The sequence below is a fragment of the Eumetopias jubatus genome, unplaced genomic scaffold (genome assembly GCF_037043125.1).
Source record: "Eumetopias jubatus isolate StellerSeaLion01/CBP00866 unplaced genomic scaffold, mEumJub1_p1.0 scaffold_2, whole genome shotgun sequence".
NCBI classification, from domain to species: Eukaryota; Metazoa; Chordata; class Mammalia; order Carnivora; family Otariidae; genus Eumetopias; species Eumetopias jubatus.
In genome coordinates, this window is record NW_028274808.1 from 4,905,267 (window position 1) to 4,928,472 (window position 23,206).

A 23,206-nucleotide genomic window follows, 5' to 3' on the forward strand; every position below is an offset into this window, starting at 1 on the left:
TCCACAAAACTTCATATATTCAAAAAACAATATCTAATTAGTACAGAATTTTAAAACCAGAGGATAAAGCCTCATTTGCCTTTTTTAAATATTCATAAGTTTACCTAAGAAATTCCAATTTCTTTGAAAGGGACATTCCTCTTTGTTTTGACAAATTAAAAAAAAATGGATATACTTGTACAGGCACAATTTTTTTTCTTGCTGATAAATAGGGAAAAAAATGTAACTTAAAAATCATCCCAGAAAATATTTGTTCTTTCTTTATGGTTAAAATCATAGATCAAAAAGAAAACTAATGGGGAATGGAATATATTATGATTATATGAACCAAAAATTCTCCAAAGAGTTCAATATTCTTTCATTTTTTTATCCCTCCCACTTCCCAGACTCTTTGTATTCAGTGTATTCTCTGAGAATGTAAAAGTTCCTTTTGTTGTTCTCTGAATTGCATGCATGCATTTCTTTTTGTGACTTTTCTCTCAAATCCACAGTTGCTTAAAAACAATGGTGTATTGTAACTTTACTTGAATTACCTTGACAACACTGTGTTACAGATCTGTAACAATTTGATGTCTATAAAGGAAGACAATGATTGCTTTCAATAAGAAGTTTTTAAGTATTAAAAAGTGTCCACAAAAGCCTACTTTTTATTGTAACTAACATTTTCTGATAATTAAATTCAAATAATTCCAATTGACTTCCAGAATCTAAGTCCAACAGTGCTACCTAATCTGTAATATAAAGAGTCAATACTTTACCTCACTTTCAAATTCCCTTGTTGGAGCTGTCCATCGTACACCGATAAAATATCAAAATCTTCTTCAAGGGCAAAGGTATGAAATGACAACTGTATCCGATTACGTTCTCCTGTGATAATGATCCAGGTGCAGTTAGCGTAGTTTGGATAACCATGTGGAAACCCTGGGCTCTCGATGGTGCCATTGGGACCCTGGACTAAACCGCCACAGTTCTGACCTGAAAGAGAAAGCACACACACAAAAAATCAGCATATTATTTTGGCCTATCTTTACTCTAGGATTTTTTTCTTAATTTCCAACCAGTTGGCCAATTTTTATAATGACTTATTTTGTGACCCTTCGTGCACAAATATTGAATGATAAATTGCAAAAGTGTTCTCCAGTGCTAAAAGGTGTGTGTGTGGTGGGGGGGAAGGTGAAGATGGAAAATATACAAATTTAGGAATTCATATTAGAAATTTGAGAAAAAACGTTTTCTGTAATTTTCAAATACATCTTCATTGACACCCACCTGCCATATTCGTGAAACAAATTTGGTGTCAGTTATCTGCCACAGCATCATGCTGGATGCTGAAAAACTCTGCCTTTAAGTTCCTTGCTCAGAGAAACTACACTGACAGAGCAAATAACCGTTATAAAACTACACACACATACACACATATTTGTATATCCAAATGACTGCAACCTGAAGCAACATGAATAATTAGGGAAAACCACACTCAGTATTCAAACTATCGATTTCTACCTACACTGGCAAAGTCTCACAAAGCCAAAGAATAAAACAAGACTGCAGAGATCTACCCAGTTCAAAATAAAAGTCATAAAACAAGAGAAATTAAATTATGCAAAAATTAAGGAGCAGCCCATCAGAATAAGGGAACTTCCCTCCATCAATGTCTTCCTGTTCCCATGGGCGGAATTCAGAGGTTGGCAGGGGAAGGTGACTGCATATCCCTGTGACAGATGCCACTGAAGAAAAGACTCAGAGTCAGGCTTCCCTAACCAGGGTGCAGGATATCCCACACTTTCTTCCCCCTTCTTATTCTAACTTCCCTTTAATAAGTTGAATTAGAATTGCTCTTACTGTTCAAGATTGACATTTGTGATGTGGTGATTTATAATAAGATGTATAATAAGAAATATATATTTGGTCTTTGTTCCCTTTGGCACAGAGCTCCTAAAACCTTTGGAATTTCCTAAGGGATGTAAGAAAAAAAAAAGTGTCTTGTGTCATGTTAATGAGAGGACTTTTGGGAAGCATGTAAGGTTGGGGGCCAGTTGCAAGGAGAAACAAGCAAGTGATTAGAGGGGTTGGAACTTTCAGTCCCACCCCCATGACCTCCCGGAAGGGGACAGGGGCTGGAGGTTAGATCAATCACCAATGGCCAATGATACCTATTAATCGATCATACCTATGTAATGAAGTCTCCATAAAAACACAAAAAGAAAGGAGTTCACAGGGCTTCTAGGTTGGTGAGTATGAATGACACTCCCCTGTGCATCTCATCTGGCTGTTGATTTGTATCTTTTAATACCCTTTGTAATAAACCAGGAGTCTAGAGAGTAAACGGGTTTCCTGAGTTGCATGAGCCCCGCCTGGCACATTAATGGAACCTGAGGAAGAAGTTGTGGGAATCTCTGATTTATAGCCGGTAGGTCAGAAATACAGGTAACAACCTGGACTTTGGGTTTGTGTCTGGAGTGGAAGGCAGTGCCATAGAACTGAGCCCTTTACCTGTGAAATCTGATGCTATCTGCAGGTGGACAGTGGCAGGAATGAGGTGAATTGCCAGCCAGCTGGTGTCCTGAGAATTGCTTGTTTGTTGGTTAGGTCCCTGCTTCTGCCCTGCCTACTGGTGGAATTAGTGCAGAAACCAAATCACATGATAATGGGGGCAAGTCAGGAAGAACAGTGAGCACCATAAAGCTGCCTTCAGCCACTGAGCAGGTTGAAACTATTCCTAAGAGCTGGTTGCAGGGGGCCTTGGGTCCTCAAGATTTTATGGTATTGATTTTAACATTGGGTTTCTCTGACAGTTGTCAGATTTCAAGAGCAGTTCTGAGGAACAAGCCCCCCCCTTTTTTTTTGTAAATTGTAGCCTCAGGATTCAATGTACAAGGACTTGTGGCGAAAGGACAGTGTCCGGGAGATTAGCGACAGCCACGTACCTGCCCATCCACTGTGTTCCTACCACCGGATAAACCTAGGACCCTTCCCTTCCTGACCTGCCCAGTACCTCTCCTGCCTCACACCCTCCTCCTTCATCCACCTGCATGTGCTCCATCATTCATTCTACTCCTACCCCTTTCTCTCTCCTCTCTTCTCTCCTTCCCACCTCTAATGTAGAAAGCCTCAGCGACATGCTGCCCGGTTCCCGCTGTGCCTTACACATGCCCTATTCTGTGACTTCTCCTCATGAGCCTGCCATGGCGATGTGTGGATCAACTAGCCCAAATGAATAGGTCAGGACAGACAGGCCACTTGGACTGCCCAAATGAACACATTTTAATCACTTTAACTGTGAATATCATCATCATGGAAGAAGGAAACAAAGTAACCCCTATGGAATCCTTCTAGCCTTTCCTCTACCTGGGGCTAGCTATTAAGTAGCCACTGAAACCTGGCTGCAGGCTTTCTTTCCTTCTTCAACTGGACATTTCCTACCTCTATGCTTAATTGTATTTAATTGTTTTGACAGAAGGAATATAGGAAAGTTTGGGAGGGATCGGGGCCCACTCAGATTATTATATGTAGTGTAAATATCTGAATACAAGTATTATCTCAGCTTTTACGGTTGAACTGCAAACGGGAGATTATTTGCAACTACACTTTGCATGTTAAAAAAATAGAATAGTCGCTCTCAGAGAGTCAAGTCTTTCACAGGAGTATTATCAAAGGCTGGTGGGAGTTTGCTCAATCTTAATAAAAAAGATTTAATGAAAGGGATTTATGAGTTTTAAACAAAGTACTAATAAGAAGCCCATTTTCCACTAAATTTAAATCTAACATTAACACTGTAACAAGTAGGTATCAAAGCTGTGGGTTTTGAAAGGTCTTTAAGGAAAAAATAGCTTTTCTGGTTTATCTAGCAATTCTTGCTTCACAGTAAATCAAAAAGTGAAGATTTGATTATAAATTGGAGGAAGGAAAAAAATATCAAGAGAAAAAGTGTCCTCTGGAAGGTAGTTACTGTTATAGACCCATCACACTGAACCAGATTATCAGATATTAAGATTTTCTCCATGGAATAACATTTAGGCTGCAGTGGGTCCCAATTAGTATAGTACATTTTGAAAAATGAGTCACATTTGATCAGTAGACAGAATTTTCCACAGGCCCTGGCAGAAACACCAGGAACTGCTCAAAAGTTAGACAAGTAACTCTCAGGTGTGGCTGCTCATTCCGAACAATGTAGGGGCTTTCAAGTGTCTATGCCTCAGATCAGTTCTGATGCAGGTGTCTGGACCAAGAATATCCAGGACAACCTTGAAGAACAGAACTGGAGATCTTATATTACTAAAGATCACAGCTTATTATAAAGATTGAATAATCCAAACAGTGTTTAATTGGTACAAACCTAGAAACATAGACAATGGCACAGAATAGAAAGTCCCAAAACAAATTCATGGAGATACAGACTCTAGATTTATAACAAAGTTGCCGTGCACTACAGAAAGGATGGTATTTTCAGTAGATGGTACTGTGCCAACTGGATATCCAGATGGGAAAAATAAACCTCCATCCCTTCCTTACATTTCACACAAACATCAATTCCTTATGAATTGCAGACCTAAATGTGAACTGTAAAACAATCATGCTTCCAAACAAACAAACAACCAACAACAACAAAAAAAGCATAAAAAATCTTCTTAACTGTGGGGTAAGCAAAGACTTCTTAAATAGAACACAAAAAGTAATACTCCTAAAAGGAAAGAATGAAAAAGAAACAGAAACACAGGGATGTTTGTATTCAACAAATAGCATGATCATAATATAATAAATAAGCCTCACAAATCAATAAGAAAAGGTAATAGAATAGAAAAACAATGATTACAGGCAGCTGGAGATTCAGAATCAGAGTGGGGTTTTTCTAAAATTGGAGAAACAAATGGATCATAAAATGGAAATCCTTCAGCAGCCCTGACCACTTTCTCGTCCCGGCCAGCACTGATTCAAGAGGTGTAAGGAAGTAACATTTTGTGATACAAAAAAAAAAAAAAAAAAATCCCTATTTCATTGGTCTTTCTTTGTAGGAGCAATGACCCCACCCTGCTTTATGCCATCCAATTTTCCATCCCACTAGGGAATGTGAACTTAGCAGTGATTTACTCACTGTCTTCTATCCCATTAAATCATTTCGACTCTTACTTAAAAACAACAACACACATGGCATGTGAATATAATTATTTGTCTAAGCATCAGGACTACAATAGTATTGACTAGAGCTCCTGAGAGTAATTCAAAATCTATACTAATGTTGCATGGAAAGACATCTCCTTAATAACGATTACTGTAAAATTGTGGACCTCAGCATCATTATGATCTGTCTGGGGTTCGTGCTTCCTAACACACTCACCAAACATAATGGCTGATACCACCTATGATTAAAATTAGTCTCCGAGTGGTTAATCCCAGGATGTAGAGTGATTATAATTATTTTTTAAACTTTTTTTTAATTTATTTATTCATGAGAGAGAGAGAGAGAGAGAGAGGCAGAGGGAGAAGCAGGCTCCCAAGGAGCAGGGAGCCCGATGCGGGACTTGATCCCAGGACCCTGGGATCATGACCTGAGCCGAAGGCAGATGCTTAACCATCTGAGCCACCCAGGCGCCCATAGAGTGATTATAATCAATGAATGCAAATAATTTATAGATGACATCCTCCACTGGTACCAGAAGTTACTTCAGGCATCTTGGTAAGGTATGTCTGAAAGAAAGATTGCTTTAATAGCAAAATGTTCTTGAATAAAATACAGCTACAGATGAATGTATGTAGATTGCACGTGACAGTCACATACATCTCTGAAGTCACGCATCGAGTATGGGTCTGGCCTGTGGCCCCACTACTGGCAAATACCAAGGTTCGGGTTCTTCCTCAAATGTTCCCAGTGAAGATTTCCACCTGTCCTCTTATATTTTCCCCTCTTGGTTCTTATAATCTAATGGCCTGCTACAGAAAACTCTCAAATATTTCACAAATATTTCCTTTTTATATGGCTTAAATCTATGTTTCTCCATTTAAATGTGGACCTTAAAAACAGCTTAAAATAAGCAGATTATTTTAACTGGACAAAATTTGATGGATACATTTTTAAATACTGTAAACATAGTCACACATTAACATGCTCAACGGGCATCTATTGTAAGTACTTTTGTAAGTTATATTTCCTAAGGGCACTGAAGTAATCTGCAGATAATTTTAATCTTTTAGTGAAAATCGTGTTGTTCTCTGCAAGACTGAAAACTCAATTATGACAGAAGGAAATGTCTAATGGTCTTCTTTCTTCAAGTACTGATGCTGGAAGTTACCTTGAAATCAAATGTCAATGTCCATGGGAGAAAAAGAGTGTATGTGTGTATGCCTATGAACGGCATGCATCCCTTAAATACACATCACCCAGAAACACACAGAACCAAACCCACAGCTAAGATGAGCCCACGATTCAAACAAACCCAGTGAGAACATTTCAATACATGCCTGAATTTGAAGGGATTGGTGTCTAATAATGTGGTATATTGGTTATATCTCAATGAAGCCAGGAAAACTAAAGAAACTGGTATCTAAATTATCTAGCAGTTAAATTATACCTTGTGAAATACTTGGTTCATTCTGAGTAATCAGCAGAATGTTAGGTATCAGGGACTCATACAGAGTTAATTTAGTATAGATTTCTACTCAATTTAGAGATCCTCAATACCACGGCATCGAGGATTACCAGCAGGCATTTTAATTCTCTCGGACTTTTGGAGTGAGGCACTGTTTTCAAAATACATTTTCACACAGAATCTCAGTTGGCTAGACAGCAGTCCCGCAACATGGGAGGTACAGACATGGAATGTAGATGGAAGTAGAGAGCCTTTCCAAGTTTCTCAGAAAGGAAGGAAGGCTCTCCGACACCAGAGACGCGTGTCTGTCTCACCAAATCACAGCTGTCTCACCAGACGAGCACCATGCTAAAGGCAGTCCATCCTCTGCTTGAGCACTAAGGGAACTCCAGTGAGTGCCTCAGATCACACAATAAAACAGTGATGAAACACAGATATTTAGAAACTCTTACTTCAGTTTTTCTCTAAAACTGAGCTATGCCCATTGCAGAGTGGGGGGGGAGCATAAAGTAGCACTTAAAACTATAAAAATCACTCATAGCCCCATGACCAAAGGCAACTATTGCTGTTGCTACTGGACACTTTTCTCATCTCGATGCAGTTTCAAGTAGTGCTGTGTTACCTGATACACGTGTTTGAGATGACCTATTTGCCAGTCCTGCAAAATGGACAGGAGCCAGCAAGAACTGGATCCAGGATGTGTCTTGCTTTGTTTGTTTGCTTGTTGATGCTGATCTTTATTCTGCGAGGGTCCATGAGATCACCACTGCCTCTGCAAGAACCCTGGAAAAACCGAGTGGTGGTGAGGGTATAACTGATGTGTGATAAACAGGGGTGTACCCATGAGTGTGACACACATTCTGGGAGAGGCTCAGTTTCTCGTGCCCTGTGACAGCTCCCTGCTTAGGAAACACTCAACCAAGAACATGGCTCCATGTCCTTGTCATTTCTGAGATGACATCACCGATCTGCTCTGAAGGTTCACCACACTGGGGTTTGTACCCCTCCTCAACTCTTGCTGTCTAATCTACTTAGCACACACCTTTCACTTCCTAAAGGAAAGTATTTGCTGAGGTGATTCATCTGTGATTCATCCTGGCTCGCTGTAAGCATCTGATGAATGAGTATGTGTATAAACAAATGCCTTCCCTAGATTCCACAGTTGTTCAGACTGTGGTTTTCCTCAATCCTGGACCTAATGACCCATTCTTAGAAAGTAATAGGTATCATTTTTTGCAAAACTCAGGTGCCAAGCACTCGGCATGTACTATCTCATTTAATTCTTGTACAGCCTTTCAGGTAGGAGCTAGCCTAGCTTCTGTTTTGCTAGCTGTTATATTTATTTGGACAAAGATTTATGATAAGGTAATGCCTTTGCTATGTAAAACCCCTTTCTGAGAGCGAATATTTTCCTATCCGGGGCATTTTAACATTCAGTGATTCAGCTCATTGACTCCAGAGAGATATGGTGTATATTGTTCAGTATGTGAAGGAAGCCATGCAAAGAAAGGATACTCCATACTGAAATCTACCAACACCGACACCAGTCACGTGATAAATGATCGCTGGTGCTGTAGAAGAGTAATCCAGAGACAAGAAGATTTGGGAAGTATATAATTATATTCTAACTACCTGGCCTAGTATCATTTAAAAGAGCAAATAAATTTGTATATAAACACAGAGAATGAGCAGAAGCTATATGAACATCACAGCTAAACCTCAGTAAAGACAGACATAAAAAAATAAACAAGTTTATATCCTGTTGCAACAAGCGCAGATTACCACACTGATTTATTTTGAAAACAATGCAACTCAGGGAAAATTTTTAAACATACTTTTTATGCCCAGCAGCCACCTCCATTCATTCCTTCTATCCTCTCTGTGAAAGCAACAATTTACGTTTGTCCTATCTTAGGCACATTTCCATGCAAGTGAAATTGTACTTCCACCCTGCCAGGTGTTTGATCTCCAAAGCTTCTCAGATTTTGACATTTTTATGGAAAGACAATACTGCACACCCGCAGGTTTGCTATGAGACTGAAATTTGCCTCCTCTTCTTGATGTGACAAGGTAGTAACTCTGAAGTTTAAATAAAGAAATAGTTCACTGTAATCTTCACTTAAATTTTTCATTGTCTTTAATGACTAAGGAGTATCACATACATTGAAGTGGGTCCAGCATTTCAAATATCAGGGGCCCAAAAATGTCAGTGATGGAAGTGGAGGTTTCCCTTATCAGAGAAGGACTTTTTGGAGCAGTAAACAAATCAAATATGCATTAAATTCTGCATTATCTTCCACAGTTTCATTGATTACTTCAGGGTCTACATTATTTGGAAAATGATTAATTGCATAAGGATCACGACTTAAAATGCCCTTTCCTAGGACTTATTAAGGTGTTTCAAAATTAAGGTCTTCAGGCATTTTCTAGGAACAACATGTCCTGAAGGAAGGTTTAAAAGCATTATATTTCTCAGTGCAGCAAGAGCAGCTGAATATTGGCTACGGTAGCTGAGAGCCTTAGGGTGCTTGGTTTAGTTTTAATCCCAAACACTTATGGGAGATTACTCACAACATGAGCAAAGGAAAAAAAAAATAGAAAAGCCAGAGGCTCATGAGACTGAGATGGGGCCAAGGAATCAGTTCATCCCTAACGACTCCACAGCCCATGAACAAGGCTACGCAGGTAGTCCTTCCAGGACATATGAACCATGGATGCCCAATTTCTACTGCCTATAACAGAAGATGAGGTTTTCCCTGGGCTGTGTTAATATAAAGAGTATGGTCTTTCTTCATTCCTGTAGAGTTTCTTGCCATAACCCCATGCAGGTTTGGTCTGCTTAATTTACTTCCCTTCCTAGAACATACCACGTCCACACCCCAGGGCCTTTGCATATGCTTATCCAGCTGCCCTGAACACTCTTCCCCTAGATCTTCTCATATCTCATCTCTTCATGCTGGTTGAGTGCAGACACACTTCTTTTTTTTTTTTTTTTAAAGATTTTATTTATTTATTTGAGAGAGAGAGAGAGAATGAGAGATAGAAAGCACGAGAGGGAAGAGGGTCAGAGGGAGAAGCAGACTCCCTGCTGAGCAGGGAGCCTGATGTGGGACTCGATCCTGGGACTCCAGGATCATGACCTGAGCCGAAGGCAGTCGCTTAACCAACTGAGCCACCCAGGCGCCCCCAGACACACTTCTTGATCAACAACCCCCTACATCATTGCTCACTATCATTCACCCTGTTGTATTTCCTTGTTGTATTTATCATTTTGTGAAAATACCCTGTTTACTGGTTTACTCATTGACTACCTGTTTCTGTAACTTATAGTAACCCTTTCAAGAGTGAGGACACTGCCTGCATTGTTGATATCCCCATTCTAGAATAGTGCCTGGTGCTGATATTCAATAATTGAAGTATGTGGACAAGTTGGGTATATCGGTGGCAGGCAGTGATAATGGTGGGATAAATTTCATCTATATACACACTCAGGTAGAAAGAGTCTGTAAAAATACAACGTCGTGGTACTAGAAGGAACTTCAACCACTGACTCCAGTCAGGTGATAGATTACCCAGAGCATTCAAATTTTGGTGTTCTCCTTCGTATCCCAAGAAGAGGGGACCTGTAATATCAGTCCTGTTTAGCAGCCTGATTGTCGAGAGCTCCTTAGACTAACTTAAGTATCCCCTGCTTTATTGGAAGCTGAACTTTTCCTTTGCAACCCTCCTTTTACATTGGTAGCTCTGTCTTCTCCTTCTCAAAGGGGGTCATAATTCAGGGCAAGGCAAAGCTGTGGTGAGTCAGACATGGATCCGCACAGATATGATGTCAATGTTGTTTCCTGAGCTCCTGCATGAAGGGGAGGAAACTGTAGTTCATTCCAGGACTGCCATGATTTCACCAACTGAGAAATTGTTACATTAATGGTAATAAAGTCATTCAATGTCTACCCACGCTGCAGAGATGAATTGGAAGAACTTTGTGCATCCTGTAGGGGCAAAATAGCATTGGTCTCTGGGTCAAACAATACAAAAGTGTGACAGATTTCCAGCATGGAGCACTGGGGATTGGAGCAAGTCACCTGGTCAATATGAGCCTCAGTTTCCAGATGGGAAATGAGGATGACTTTGCCAGGTTCTCGTAGTGATTTCTAAAAGGTGCCTTAGGGTGTACCCGTGCTTGCTTGGTGCCTTGCCCATATGGTCCTTCAGTGCCCACCATGGTACTTGAAATACCAAGACTGAAACTGGAAAATTATTTGATTTCAGAGATTCTGAAAGATGAAGCTGATTATATCACTAAACAAGCCAAATTAACACAAAACAAATAACAAAGCCCCACTCTATTGTGGTTCCCAGATCCCACATGGGCACTCTTTTTTTTAAAGATTTTATTTATTCATTTATTTGAGAGAGAAAGAGAGAGAGAGAGAGAGAGCACATGAGGTGGGGGAGGGTCAGAGGGAGAAGCAGACTCCCCGCTGAGCAAGGAGCCCGATGCGGGACTCGATCCCGGGACTCCAGGATCATGACCTGAGCCGAAGGCAGTCGCTTAACCAACTGAGCCACCCAGGCGCCCATCCGCAAGGGCACTCCTTCAATAGATGATGTTTTGCCTAGATCAGGTTCCCATCTAAATTTGAGTCTTTTCTTTCAGAAACTTCAAATCTATCTTCCTATACCGCAGGTCATTCTGAAGCCGATTCTACTTTTCTCACAGAAACAAACCATACTCGTCAATTAAGATAATTCTTTCCCTCCGTACCCTGTACAATTAACATTCTTAACTGGAAGTCAGATATTTCTTTATCTCTTAATGGAATCCCCAGTAGTGAAACACATCTTTATCGATATAACTAGGATTGAGCTGTTCTCCAAATTTGAAATAATGCTATTCCATATGCCTGCTTTAACACATGAGAAGTAAAAAGAAGCATAAATCAGGCTCTCAAGGTAATGGTGGTGGATCAATGTAGGGAAATAAGTTTCCCTTAAATAGAGCTTTAAAAATCTAAGATGTTAATTGATACAGTTTAATCACGATGCTATACAATCAATTTAGTGTTCCTTGTTAAGAAAGGTAAAACAAAACCACCAGCTGACTCCTTCCCTGTGTGCTCAGAGTTTCTACCAACAGTGGGCCTCCCCACCCTCTGCATGAATTCTTTATGTGCAGATGGATGCTCGTTACTCTTCCATCCCCTATTTCTTTCATTCCTGAACAGCAGAGAATGATTTCTAGATCATCCAGAGATATTTTAAAATCCTAACAGTGTGGTTTCTCTTAACCTTGAGTGAGTTTTCTCCAAAGAGAAACTGAAATGTTTAAAAGTCATGCTAAGGGACCCGTGGCTCAGTCAGCGAAGCATCTGCCTTCAGCTCAGATCATGATCCCAGGGTCCTGGGATTCAAGTCCTGTATCCAGCTCCTTGCTCAGCAGGGAACCTGCTTCTCCCTCTGCCTACCACTCCCCCTGCTTGTGCTCCCTCTCTCTCTCTCTCTTTCTGTCTTCTCTCTCTCTCTCTGACAAATAAATAAAGTCTTTAAAAAAAGTCATGCTAAAACCCCATTGGTCCAATATGTTCTATGAAGAATGGAGCCATTGAAACATCTCTGGGTGGGAGGAAGGTAAAGGACAATATTAATTGATGAGGTCCTTGGTAGCTGGGGCTGCTTTTCAGATTTAGAGTCTGAAAGCATGACAAATCATTAACAGTTCTTTTTTATCCTTAGCAAAATTAGCAAATAAATTTTAAAATGAAAAAATAAATATGTAATGATTTTCTCTGCTCTTTAATACTATGCAGAGTAAGTGGCTGAGATGGTAAGTCAGAATCTTAAGGATTATTTTTATAGATTTAATATAAAAGAATTGGTTTCCAAAAAGTTGCACTTAAATTTATTATCATTTTTTTTCAAAAAGGGTTTGTATGTATTTGTCCCTTTGGGCAAATAGACCAGGGAGCCCTATAAGACTCCTGAAATGTTATAGGGCTCAATTTAATGTCTCTGTTGTTCCCATTTCCTCAGATGTGGAGATGATTCTGCCACCCAGATTCTCAATGGCTTCTGAAAGGGTCTTGGTCACCCACTGGCCCTCAGTGGCGCCTTGGCCATCAGTCCTGTGACAGTACATTTGAGGAGCATAAAGCAGTGAGATGAACCTTCTTTCCCTGCCTCTCCATGAAATGATGATGAGTTTTATATGTGGATTTAATGTCTACCTGGATGAAAAATGAATTTTTTGCACAGTGGCTTCACACATGAAACTATGATGTATGTCATCATTTACAGGGCTGATTTCACACGCTACCATGTTTCATCTTTTAGCAGATTTTTGACATTTACAATTTTGTTTTTACTCAGAGTCTTCATGATTTTAGCTAGTGAATTTGTGGGGCTAAGGGTTCTCTGATAAACCCCCCTTTTGATGGCAGAGAGACACCACGACGCCCACTGTCCCAGATTCAGTGCTCGGCTAGGACTGAGACTGAGCTACTTGCCAAGTGCCTCTCATCTGGTAAGTGTTCATTTTCTGGATGGCCGGGAAAGATGCATGTCTACTCTGGTAACAACATCAAAGTGTAAAGAATGTGTTCCCATATATACCTTAGATTGATTTTAGGAGCAAATCTAGCAATTTTTCCATATGAATGCTTAGTCCCCAGAACCGTGAAGTATCAATCCCATTACCATATTACCTAGCCTGTGACTACCTTTTCCGTTGGCCCTAAACCTCTCTTGTGGGCTGCAACTGCTATATCCGGCAATGCATTTGGGAAAAGTGAGTCGTTATTGATAAACCATCATTATTTTATGTGATCTTTTCCTAAAGACATAAGTGCTTTAGACTGGAAGCCATACGAGGGCAGGTATCTTCATCCTAGACTGTTCCTCCAGCTCAAGTGCTAAGCACAGTGCCCAGCACATAGTAGACATTCAGTAGACAGGAGCCGAAAAACCAGGCTGACCATTGTATCTGGTAAAGGGTATTACTAGTACAGTAGTAACACTAAAGTATTACTACTACTGCAGTGGTCACTGAATACTCACTATGTAGCAAGCACTTTCCATAAGTTGTCTCATCCTCTCAGGGACATTGCCATTCCTTTCTTTGCTGATGGGGAAACTAAAGAGGTAAGGGCTTTGTCCAAAGCCACACACACACACACACACACACACACACACACACACACACACATGCAGAAGATGGGAGAAGTGAACCAGATTATTTTATTTCAACACCTGTGCTTATTCTCTTATGCTTAGAATCCTTATACTATTTATTTCTTCTATTTTCTGAAAAGAATGACTCTTACAAACCGTACTACAGAAGCAAAGGACAGTTTCTAAGTCCTAAGAATGCGCCTACTGCTCTTTGTGAGGACCCAGGTAATTATGTGATTTGAAATCACATGTAAATTGAAAAAGAAACAAAAAATGAGTTTGTGTATCTGAGCTGAAGTCTGGATTCTGCATTTTTGTCTCTGTTTATAGGTGGGCATTTGAGAAAGCCAAAAACTATTTCTAGTTATAGTTGCATTCCTTAAATACGTCTTCTGACCCAAAGCTATTATATGAATTACTACAAAAAAAAGGCGGCTTTAGGATTTCAGGAATATTTTTAGGTGTGGGACTGGGGACACTAAGTGTTGACACACAGGTTGTATATTGCATAACTCCGGGGGGGGGGAGCTATTCACCTACACCACCCAGATGATTAGCTGATTGGATGTAAGTTTATCGAGAACTTGATTAGCATCAGAATTTCTCATGTCTTAGATGAAATAGCGTTATATCTAGATATGCACAAATAAGACAGAGACACTGACTAAGCAGCTCTGGGAATATCAATTGAAGGAAAATCTCCATTTATGGATTTGCGGCTATAATTGATCTTTGCCTGCCTATCTCCATCTTTCAACTTTTACCTTGCTCCCACGCTGCACGCAAGAGAGCAAAGCCCTGGCTTCTGCCCCTTATTTTATCTCGGTTTGGTGATGTTTCTGAACAAATCATGCATGATATTGACATTCCATGGAGGATTAGGATTCCCAACAAGCTACTCTGGCCGAAAAGAATTACTGTCCTTTCAAATCTGGGGACTTGAGTTGGAAGAATAGAAGATCTGGGGTCGAATGGGTGTGTATTTATTTTACTGATTTCTAATTAGAACTTTGAGGGCACAAAAGTCTCCCCCCCACCTTTAAGCATAGTTTTTGAGTTCTACCTAAATTCTAGTCCTTTTTGCTTTACCCTAGTTTACCTCCCAAGGTTTTATTTATTTATTTGTTTGTTTGTTTGTTTGTTTATTATTTTAAGCAGGCTCCATGCCCAGAGTGGAGCCCAGTGTGGGGCTCGAACTCACGACCCTGAGATCGAGATCTGAGCTGAGATCAAGAGTTGGAAACTTAACTGGCTGAGCCATGCAGACACCCCGCATCCAAGGTTTTAAATCAAAAATAAACCCAGGGGAAAAACAGCTTTTTTCCTAAAGAATATTAACAGAAGAATGAATCTGTTTTTCAGGAACATACTAATTTAATTTGCTCTGCTTTAACTATTTAAATGAGACAGGAGATTATATTTATAACTTAAATATTTGTAACCAGAAGGAATACAGACAGAGAGATAAGGGGCCATCTGCAATTTAACTGCTCAGAGCTTGGTGCAGTAAAGGCAAACATTTAGATCTATCAGAGAGGTCTCAGGGAACTAGCATGTGATGCTAAATGAATGGCTGAAGTTAAAACGTATGCATTGCTTTCAACTGTGAAAAAAAATCATAGTGATGTAAAAACTTCCATAGCATTGAAAGTGTACAAATGTAACAATGTCATATAGCTAGCAGAGGGAAGTCAGTAAGTGATAAAGAGTGTTTAATTACCATTAGTTAGTAGTCAAAATGGGTAAAGGGGATCAAGAGGTACCTCCAGTTATGAGATAGATGAGACTTGGAGATGTCAGGTACAGCATGGTGACTATAGCTAATTCCAGTGTCCCCGGCCCCCGCCATATAGCATGGTTACAATCATTTGTAGAAAATAAAACTTTGAACAAATAGAAGGGATCAGAGAAGAAAGAATCAATTTTAGTGGTTTCTCAACTTGGAGTCATACTTCACATTCGCACCTAAGGATTGAATGTCTGCTGGTTATCAGCTCCTCAGTCCCCAGCTGCAAAATGCAGTCCAGGTGATTAACAGCCTCACAGGATTCTTGCACATCTCCTGGGAAACATTTGTACTATGTCAGTTTCTACTGGGTGTAGGATGACATCCGGTCCTTATTATCTCAATCGGACTTTCTAACACAACCACTTCTTTTAGAATTAAACACACATGTCTCCTCCCCATCTGGGTAGTTGCGTGTTTACTCCAGGGGGCTGTTTTGATTCACGGAATGAAACAGAGAGATTTTGAGATGAAAGAATCCTATTTTAGGAAGGCTGCAGCCCGCAAGCCAGGCACACAGATTGTGCTGCAGGTCCGGGGACTATCAGACCTGAGGGAGGACTCTTTCCATTCTTTGGTCTAGTCACTGACCTAGAGAAGAGGCTGACCTGGAACATCCCTAAGACTCGACTTTTCCTCTGAGACATACAGGAGCTGCACAGAATCAGGAGGAGCCTGAATCGTCAACCCTTTAACACCATCTTCCAATCAAACTAATAAGACAGGAGATGAGGAGGGAAGGGGATGACATCATAAATTCTATTCTCATTCCTAAAGAATCTAGAGATTACGTTCGTTGGAGTCTTCAAAAGAACCATAAAAGTCTCAGGAGGTTACTGGGGAAATGATCTAGGAAAGCAAACGCAGTATCTGGAGGGAAGGAGCAACTGTAAGACGCGGTAGGACATTTCTTGTTAAGTGTAGCTTGTTAACATTGGGAAAGCCCTTTCGAAACCAACATCTGAGACTTCCTTTCTTGATTTTTAGTCTGTTCTGCTTTGGGGGGAAGTGGGTATGGCCGATGAGTGGGACGGGACAAGCGGGGCCACTTCCATCAGCCCACGGGACAGCATGAGTGTGCCCCACTGGCCAAGAACAAAGCCTCCCCTGGAGTAGCTGCAGGGAGCTGCTGTCACAGGGACTTGCTTACGAGAGACAGAGCTCCTTGTCTGTTCCCTCATCACAAATTCAGGCCATTCAGTAAAATTTTCCAAAGTAGACTATCTGGTGACAACACCAGGTGATGATTTTAAAGATTAAGTAAATGACATTTCTTATCTATGAAAATCTAACAAGGGTAAAGGATAATTTGAACCACGGGCCACCAAGCAATGGATAAAAGGTGACAATCACTAATGCACAACAAAATTAAAAGTTTCACTTTCCAAGACTATTAAGTAGATTGATGGTTATTTTTCATGCAGCCACAATAACGCATGGAATGTACTATATTTTTCCTATCACTGAAAATTCCATTATTGTGATTTAATTCACAATACTAACTTGTCTGCTTCTGTTATGGGTGAAGATAATGTTATTTCCCTCTTGAGGCAAGTTCTGAATCTGAGTTTTAAATGAAGCAAAGACTTACAGGCAGCAGACATTCTAAAATAGATTTTAGAACCCCCTGATCATGATTGTTTTTATTTGTTTCAAAATAGAAACTTTTCTTTGTGATTTAGGACATGCATTAAAATAGTCCTAGATAACAGCTCAGGCTGTCAAGTCAACTGCAGGAGTTCCTGATCTCAATAAGATTCTTGGGTAGCTCAGTTGCCCCAGGCTGAAAATAATCATGACACAAATGGCAAGAAGGAAACATTGGTGGTAAATCTATTTTCAAACACATTTCTCTGGAACTCCAAAGCATGCTAAATATCATTTTGAATTTGAATTGAGGCATTTGCAAATAACTGGTCTTTATCAAGTGTCATGTTTTTAGGATCCTGAAGAAGACACATTTGTCATATTGTTATTCATGAAAAATATCTCAATAGCCACTTTTCTCCAAAGTATGTTGTTAAGGACTTTTTAGGATTGACCTGGGTTCATTCACTCATGATCAGGGTTTTGATACCCAAGTACTAAGGTTGACTCTGTACATGAATTGACTACAGTCTTCCTAGTTGGAAAATAATCTCTGTAAGTCCCGTAACTAGCCTCAGAAACACTTTTCTCTCCCTTTGCAGTCTGGGGCCAATTTAACACTACATTTGTTTGGTGCATTTTCAGTTTGCCTATTGCATTGTCTGTTGTCCCATCTTTAAACCATTATTCGGGCTGGTCTGGATCTAGCACTCCCAAAGTATCTAAAATCTTTCTTGAGAATTCAGTTCAGACAGTAACTCAGGCAGATCTCAAGTAAATACAGACGTCTATGGGAAGGATACAAGTGATTGTGAAACATGCTTTCCTTCCATGTGGAGGTAACCTCATGAGGATTATATCCCTGTCTCTCTCTACCCACCCCTTTCATGCACTCTAATTCAGGAGAGGTAGAGTAAATGATTTGCTTTCTGAGTTTGGAAAGAGAACGTGGAAATTTGGAACATGGTTCCTACTCTCTCCCACTGTTAGGCAGCATGCCATATTCTGTGCTCTTTTAGAGACAGGGTTTATACTCTCAAAGGTATGGATGGGGTTTAATGGGTGGAGTTTAATGGCTGAAAGAGAGAAAGGATGATGATCTAATGAAAAAATTTCATATTGGGAAGACTAAGTGCCTGTAAGTATCAAATAAAATGTCTAACATTAACTTAATTTGTAATAAGCCTTCCTGATGTTTGCTGGTTCCCCTCAGCCTCAGATCTTTGCCTTATTTCTCAATTTATTCATAACTGAGGTAGGGAAAAAGGTTATTTATTGGGTCCCTTCTGCATATCGAGACAGACAACTTTGGAAGGTAGACTTTGATTGGCCAAACTGGAACTCTCTCTCTAGGACAACATGTAACTATTACTTAAAAATGAGGATAATCAAGCACTTGATACATAAACATACCTCCAACCTCTTGTAATGTCTAAACCATCACAAAGTTTGTCCATCAGAGGAGACATATAGATTCTTTTCTATTAATAATTCTAAGGACTTTGTCTAAATAAGACTCAGTTTTGATTCTTTTGACATTATCAAAATGCTTTTTCTTAAATGTAGACAACTACCATTTTCATGAACTTGTTTTGCTTTCTCCTGAAAGTTTGTTCTTTGTAATTATCATGGAACAGAAGTCCCTTTCATGTTAATAGTCTGGCTGATTTCAGGTCCCACTTCCTTTCTCCAACCCACCCTCTGAGGTTTTAAAGGTGGCCTCCAGGAAACAGGGTAACACAAAGTGAAGGAAAGTGATGTTAACAAAAAGAATTGTCTATATAGAATGTAAATGTAACTATAGACATGAAGCCTAGCTTATGTTTTATATTTAATTGAAGCAAAATCTTTGGTGATCAGAATTTTAAAAAGAAACTCAAATTATAATATGTGTCAATTTATATTTTACGAAGAAATAAACAGTTGAATTAATTACATTAAGTGTTTGCCAAGCAGTTTCTAGGTACATAAATTTGTTGTATTTGCTGTAGAAAACATGGTATGTAATCACCTTAACAATTTAGTTGAAATGTTGAAGTAATATAAAACCTAAGTGGGCACAAAGAGATATTAAATGGGGATATCAATTTAATAAGAAAAGCACAACAGCTGCTCATATTTATAGCAAAATTAAAATTGATATATAAAAATTAATTACTGAAAGGCCATCAACAATAAAATATGAATTAGAGTTCAGCTAATTCATTTATCAGGAATGGGGGAAAAAGTGTTTTCCATCATTCATCAAATATATATTGTCTGTAAAGTGCTTCCATGTTCTAGTCCCTTGAGTTCTATCAGGAAAGACAAAGATCCATGCCCTTTGGCACTCTGTATTTCAGTGCAGAGTTAGACAATAAACAAGGACCATAATAAGTACACAACTTACATGCTGTGTTAAGAGATGAGAACTGTTATGGAAGAAAAATGTATGATGGAGTAAAAGGGAAAGGAGGGGTGCCAATGGGAGTGAGATTTAAATTAGGTTTCAATGGAACCTGACCTTGAGCAAAGAAGGAAGTGAAGGAGATCTTCATGAGGATATCTCAGGAAACAGAGGAGGGTATAGGGGACAAAGGCAGGCTGCACCAAGATGGGACATAATGGCATGCAGATTATTTTGAGCTGAAAATAAGACAAATACTGAGGAAGAAATTTTGAAGTTCCCCCACAACTATCTAAAAAGAATTTAGATAGAAGACCTGTACTGGGAGGGGAGCTGTTAACAGAGGTTCCTTTTTATCGAAGAAACTTACCTGCATAACAGGGCAACCTTCATTTTCCAAACACCTCCTCTCACCTTCCCACTAATGGCCTTCATCTCCTTTCTATCTCCAGATCCTTGCCCTTCTCCTCAACTCAGGATGGCATATATACCTCATTTTGCCTGACTGTCTGGAATCTCATGTCTCTGGATTCCCCAGATGTATGAAACTAAATTTGATTTTCTCCTATGGATCTGTCTCATGTAAATTTAATTCTTAGTCCAGCTAGAAGAATCTTGAACAGAGGAAAATTTCTTCCTTCCCAGCAGTGGTTAGTAAGCTGAGTGAATGGAAGCATAGGAGTTAGTGAAGTCTGAGAAGTAAACTTGCAGTTCAGGCACGATTGCATATGGCCACTATTATTTTGGATTCTAATTTGAATGACCCAGGGGGACTTTGAAGAGCTATTTCTATATATTACCATATTATGGATATATAGTTTAAAGGACTTGACTTTTTAATTTACCAATTATTTAATTAAAAACCCATTCCCCAAGTATTCTGATAACTTTGAATTTGTTTGATTTTCAGTGCCACATTCAGCTTGCAAATATAATTGTTGCAAATAGAGAATTAGTAGAATTTATTATAGAACAGATCAACAATGGTATCTCATAAATTTAGCTTTAGATATACTGAGATAGTCCATAATCATTGAATACATTGAAGAAATTATTCTGTGTGTTTGTCTTATTCTTTATGGGTTGTTACTTGAAGGACTGACATAATGGGCTCATATTTTTTTGCCTAACATATAACTCAAGGCAGAAAACAACATTTCTCAAAAACATTTTAAGGCAAGTGAACAACCAAAGCCACTTGGGGCAAAATACCACAATTGATGTAAACAATAGAACAACCAAAAGTCTGAGAAGAAAAGCTGGAGAGAATTTCTTTGGGAAATTAGAACATTCCAAAGCACTGTGTATAGTGGGACATTGAGAGAATCACATACATGCTTAGAGTAGGCTAAAATATCAGAAAGGACGAGAGAATCCTTAATCTTTCACATCTGCTTGATTGCTGGATTCAATGAAAGCAAGAAGAGAAAACTAAGGGCAAAAGGTCATGGATAGTATTTGTAAAGGGCTGGGGAAAAACAAACAAACTTGGTACAAAGTATTCTCTCTTCAGCAAAACTTCCCTACAGAAATGTAAAAATGAAGACATTCATGAATAAACAAAAGCTGAGAGAGTTTGTTGTTAGCACACCTGCCCTATAAGAAATGCCAGTGGGGGGCCTTGAGGTTGAAATAAAAGGAGACAGACTCAAAGTTGTACAATGTAATAAATAATTCCAAGGAAGGCAAATAGTAAATATCACGGTCACCGTTATTCTATTTTTTGCCTAACTTATTTCCTTTTCTACATGATTTAAAAGACAAATGCATAAAACAATAACTATAAATCTATGTTAACAGGCACACAGTGTATAAAGATATAATTTGTAACAATATTAACATCAAGGGAGGATTCAGAGCTGTATGAGGAGAATATTTTATGCTAGTGAAGCTAAGTTAGTATCAATTCAAACTGGATAGTTTTAATCTCAGGGTGTTAATTGTAATCTCTATAGTTATGACTAAGGAAATTACTGAAAAATATACACAGATGAAAATGAGAGAAAAATCAAAATAGAACACTTCAAAGAGAAGGCAATGGTGGAAGAAATAAGGAACAAAATGTTTAAGACATTTAGAAAACAAATAGCAAATGTTAAAAGTGAGCCCTACCTTATTAGTGATTATTTGACATGTAAATGGATTAGAATTTGCATTCAAAAAAGAAGAGATTGAAAAAATAGATTTAAAAAAATAAATGATTCAATTATATGCTGTCTATAAGGGACTCACTTTATATCCAAAGACACAACTAAGTTCGTACTAAAAAAATCGAAAAAGATATACCATGCAAATACTAGCCAGAGACCTTCATTGCCTATATTAATAACAGAAAAAATAGGCTTTAACTCAAAAAACATCTATAAAGAAAAAAATGACACTTTATATTGATAAAAGTTTTCATTCATCAAGACGATATAGCGATTATAAACATATATCCACCAAACAAAAGAGCTGTAAGATTTATGAAGCAAATACTGAATTCAAAGAGAAAAGACCAGTTGTACAATAATATCTGTAGACTGCAGTACTCCCTTTCAATAATGGATAAGACATCTAGGCAGAAGATCAGTAAGGAAATTAAGAACTTATACAAAACTATAATTCAACAAGACATAATCGACATATATAGACCATGCCACTCATTTATAGCAGAAAACACATTCTTTTCAAGTGTAAATGGAACTTTTTCAGCATAAGCCATATGTTTGACCATAAACAAATCTAAATAAATTTAAAAGATATCTTTTCCTGTCATCATGGGGGAAAAAACTAGAAATTAATAAGAGCAGGAGAATTCACAAATATGTGCAAATAAAATTACCAATTTAAAAAAATGAATTACAACCAATGGGCCAAATATCAAGAGAAATTTTAAAATACCTAGATATGAATGAAAACAACTCCACAACACACCAAAATATATGGGATAGTGACAGCAGTGTTCATTGGGAAATTTATAGCTGTAAACACACAACTTAAAAAAGAAGAACGGTTTCAAAGCAACAACCTAACTACATGTTAAGGGATTTGAAAAAGAACAAAAGAAAAATCAACTCAAGTATAGCAGGTAAAATGAAATAACACACAGATTAGATAAACAAAAAATAACAAAAAAAATAGAATCAATAAAATCAAGAGTTGGTTCCTTGAAAAGATAAAAAAAAGAATGACAAATTTTAGGTAGACTAAGAGAAAACACAGACAAAACACAAATAACTAAAGACAAAGATAACTAAAATTATACAAATAAAAAGGATAATTCTACAAATACTTTTATCTCACCAAATTACATACCTTGTGAGAAATGGACAAATTCCTAGAAACATACATTCACTAAAAGCGAATAAAGAACATATAGGAAAATCTCAATAGACCTATAATAAGTGATTCAAACAGTATTAAAAAACCTTCTGCAAAAGAAAACTCTGGTACCAGATGCCTTCATTGGTTAATTTTACCAAACATCTAAAGTTAACTTTAGATTCTTCTAAAATTCTTTCAAAAATAGAAAAGTTAGGAGTATTTCCAGTTCTTTCTATGAGGTCAGTATTACCCTAATGCCAACACACAAAGAGAAAACTAGAGACCGTTGTCACCTATGAATATAGACAATAATTCTTCAACACAGTACTACCAAACTGGACCCAACAGAATATTAAAACAATCATACATCATTACCAAATAGGATTTATC

General features: G+C 38.5%; 1 protein-coding gene across 1 annotated transcript in view; it reads right to left on the reverse strand.

Annotated features, from left to right (window-relative positions):
* Positions 1-22,978, reverse strand: part of CSMD1 (CUB and Sushi multiple domains 1) — a 1,681,733-nt gene extending 1,658,755 nt beyond the window's left edge. The window contains exons 1-5 of the mRNA XM_088021297.1: positions 22,972-22,978; positions 22,018-22,066; positions 16,146-16,212; positions 2,494-2,608; positions 759-981 (exon numbers count right to left, since the gene is read on the reverse strand). Of these exons, the coding sequence (XP_087877423.1) occupies positions 759-981; positions 2,494-2,608; positions 16,146-16,212; positions 22,018-22,066; positions 22,972-22,978 (461 nt within the window). The remainder of the gene's footprint in view (positions 1-758; positions 982-2,493; positions 2,609-16,145; positions 16,213-22,017; positions 22,067-22,971) is intronic.
* Between the last annotated feature and the right edge of the window lie 228 nt (positions 22,979-23,206).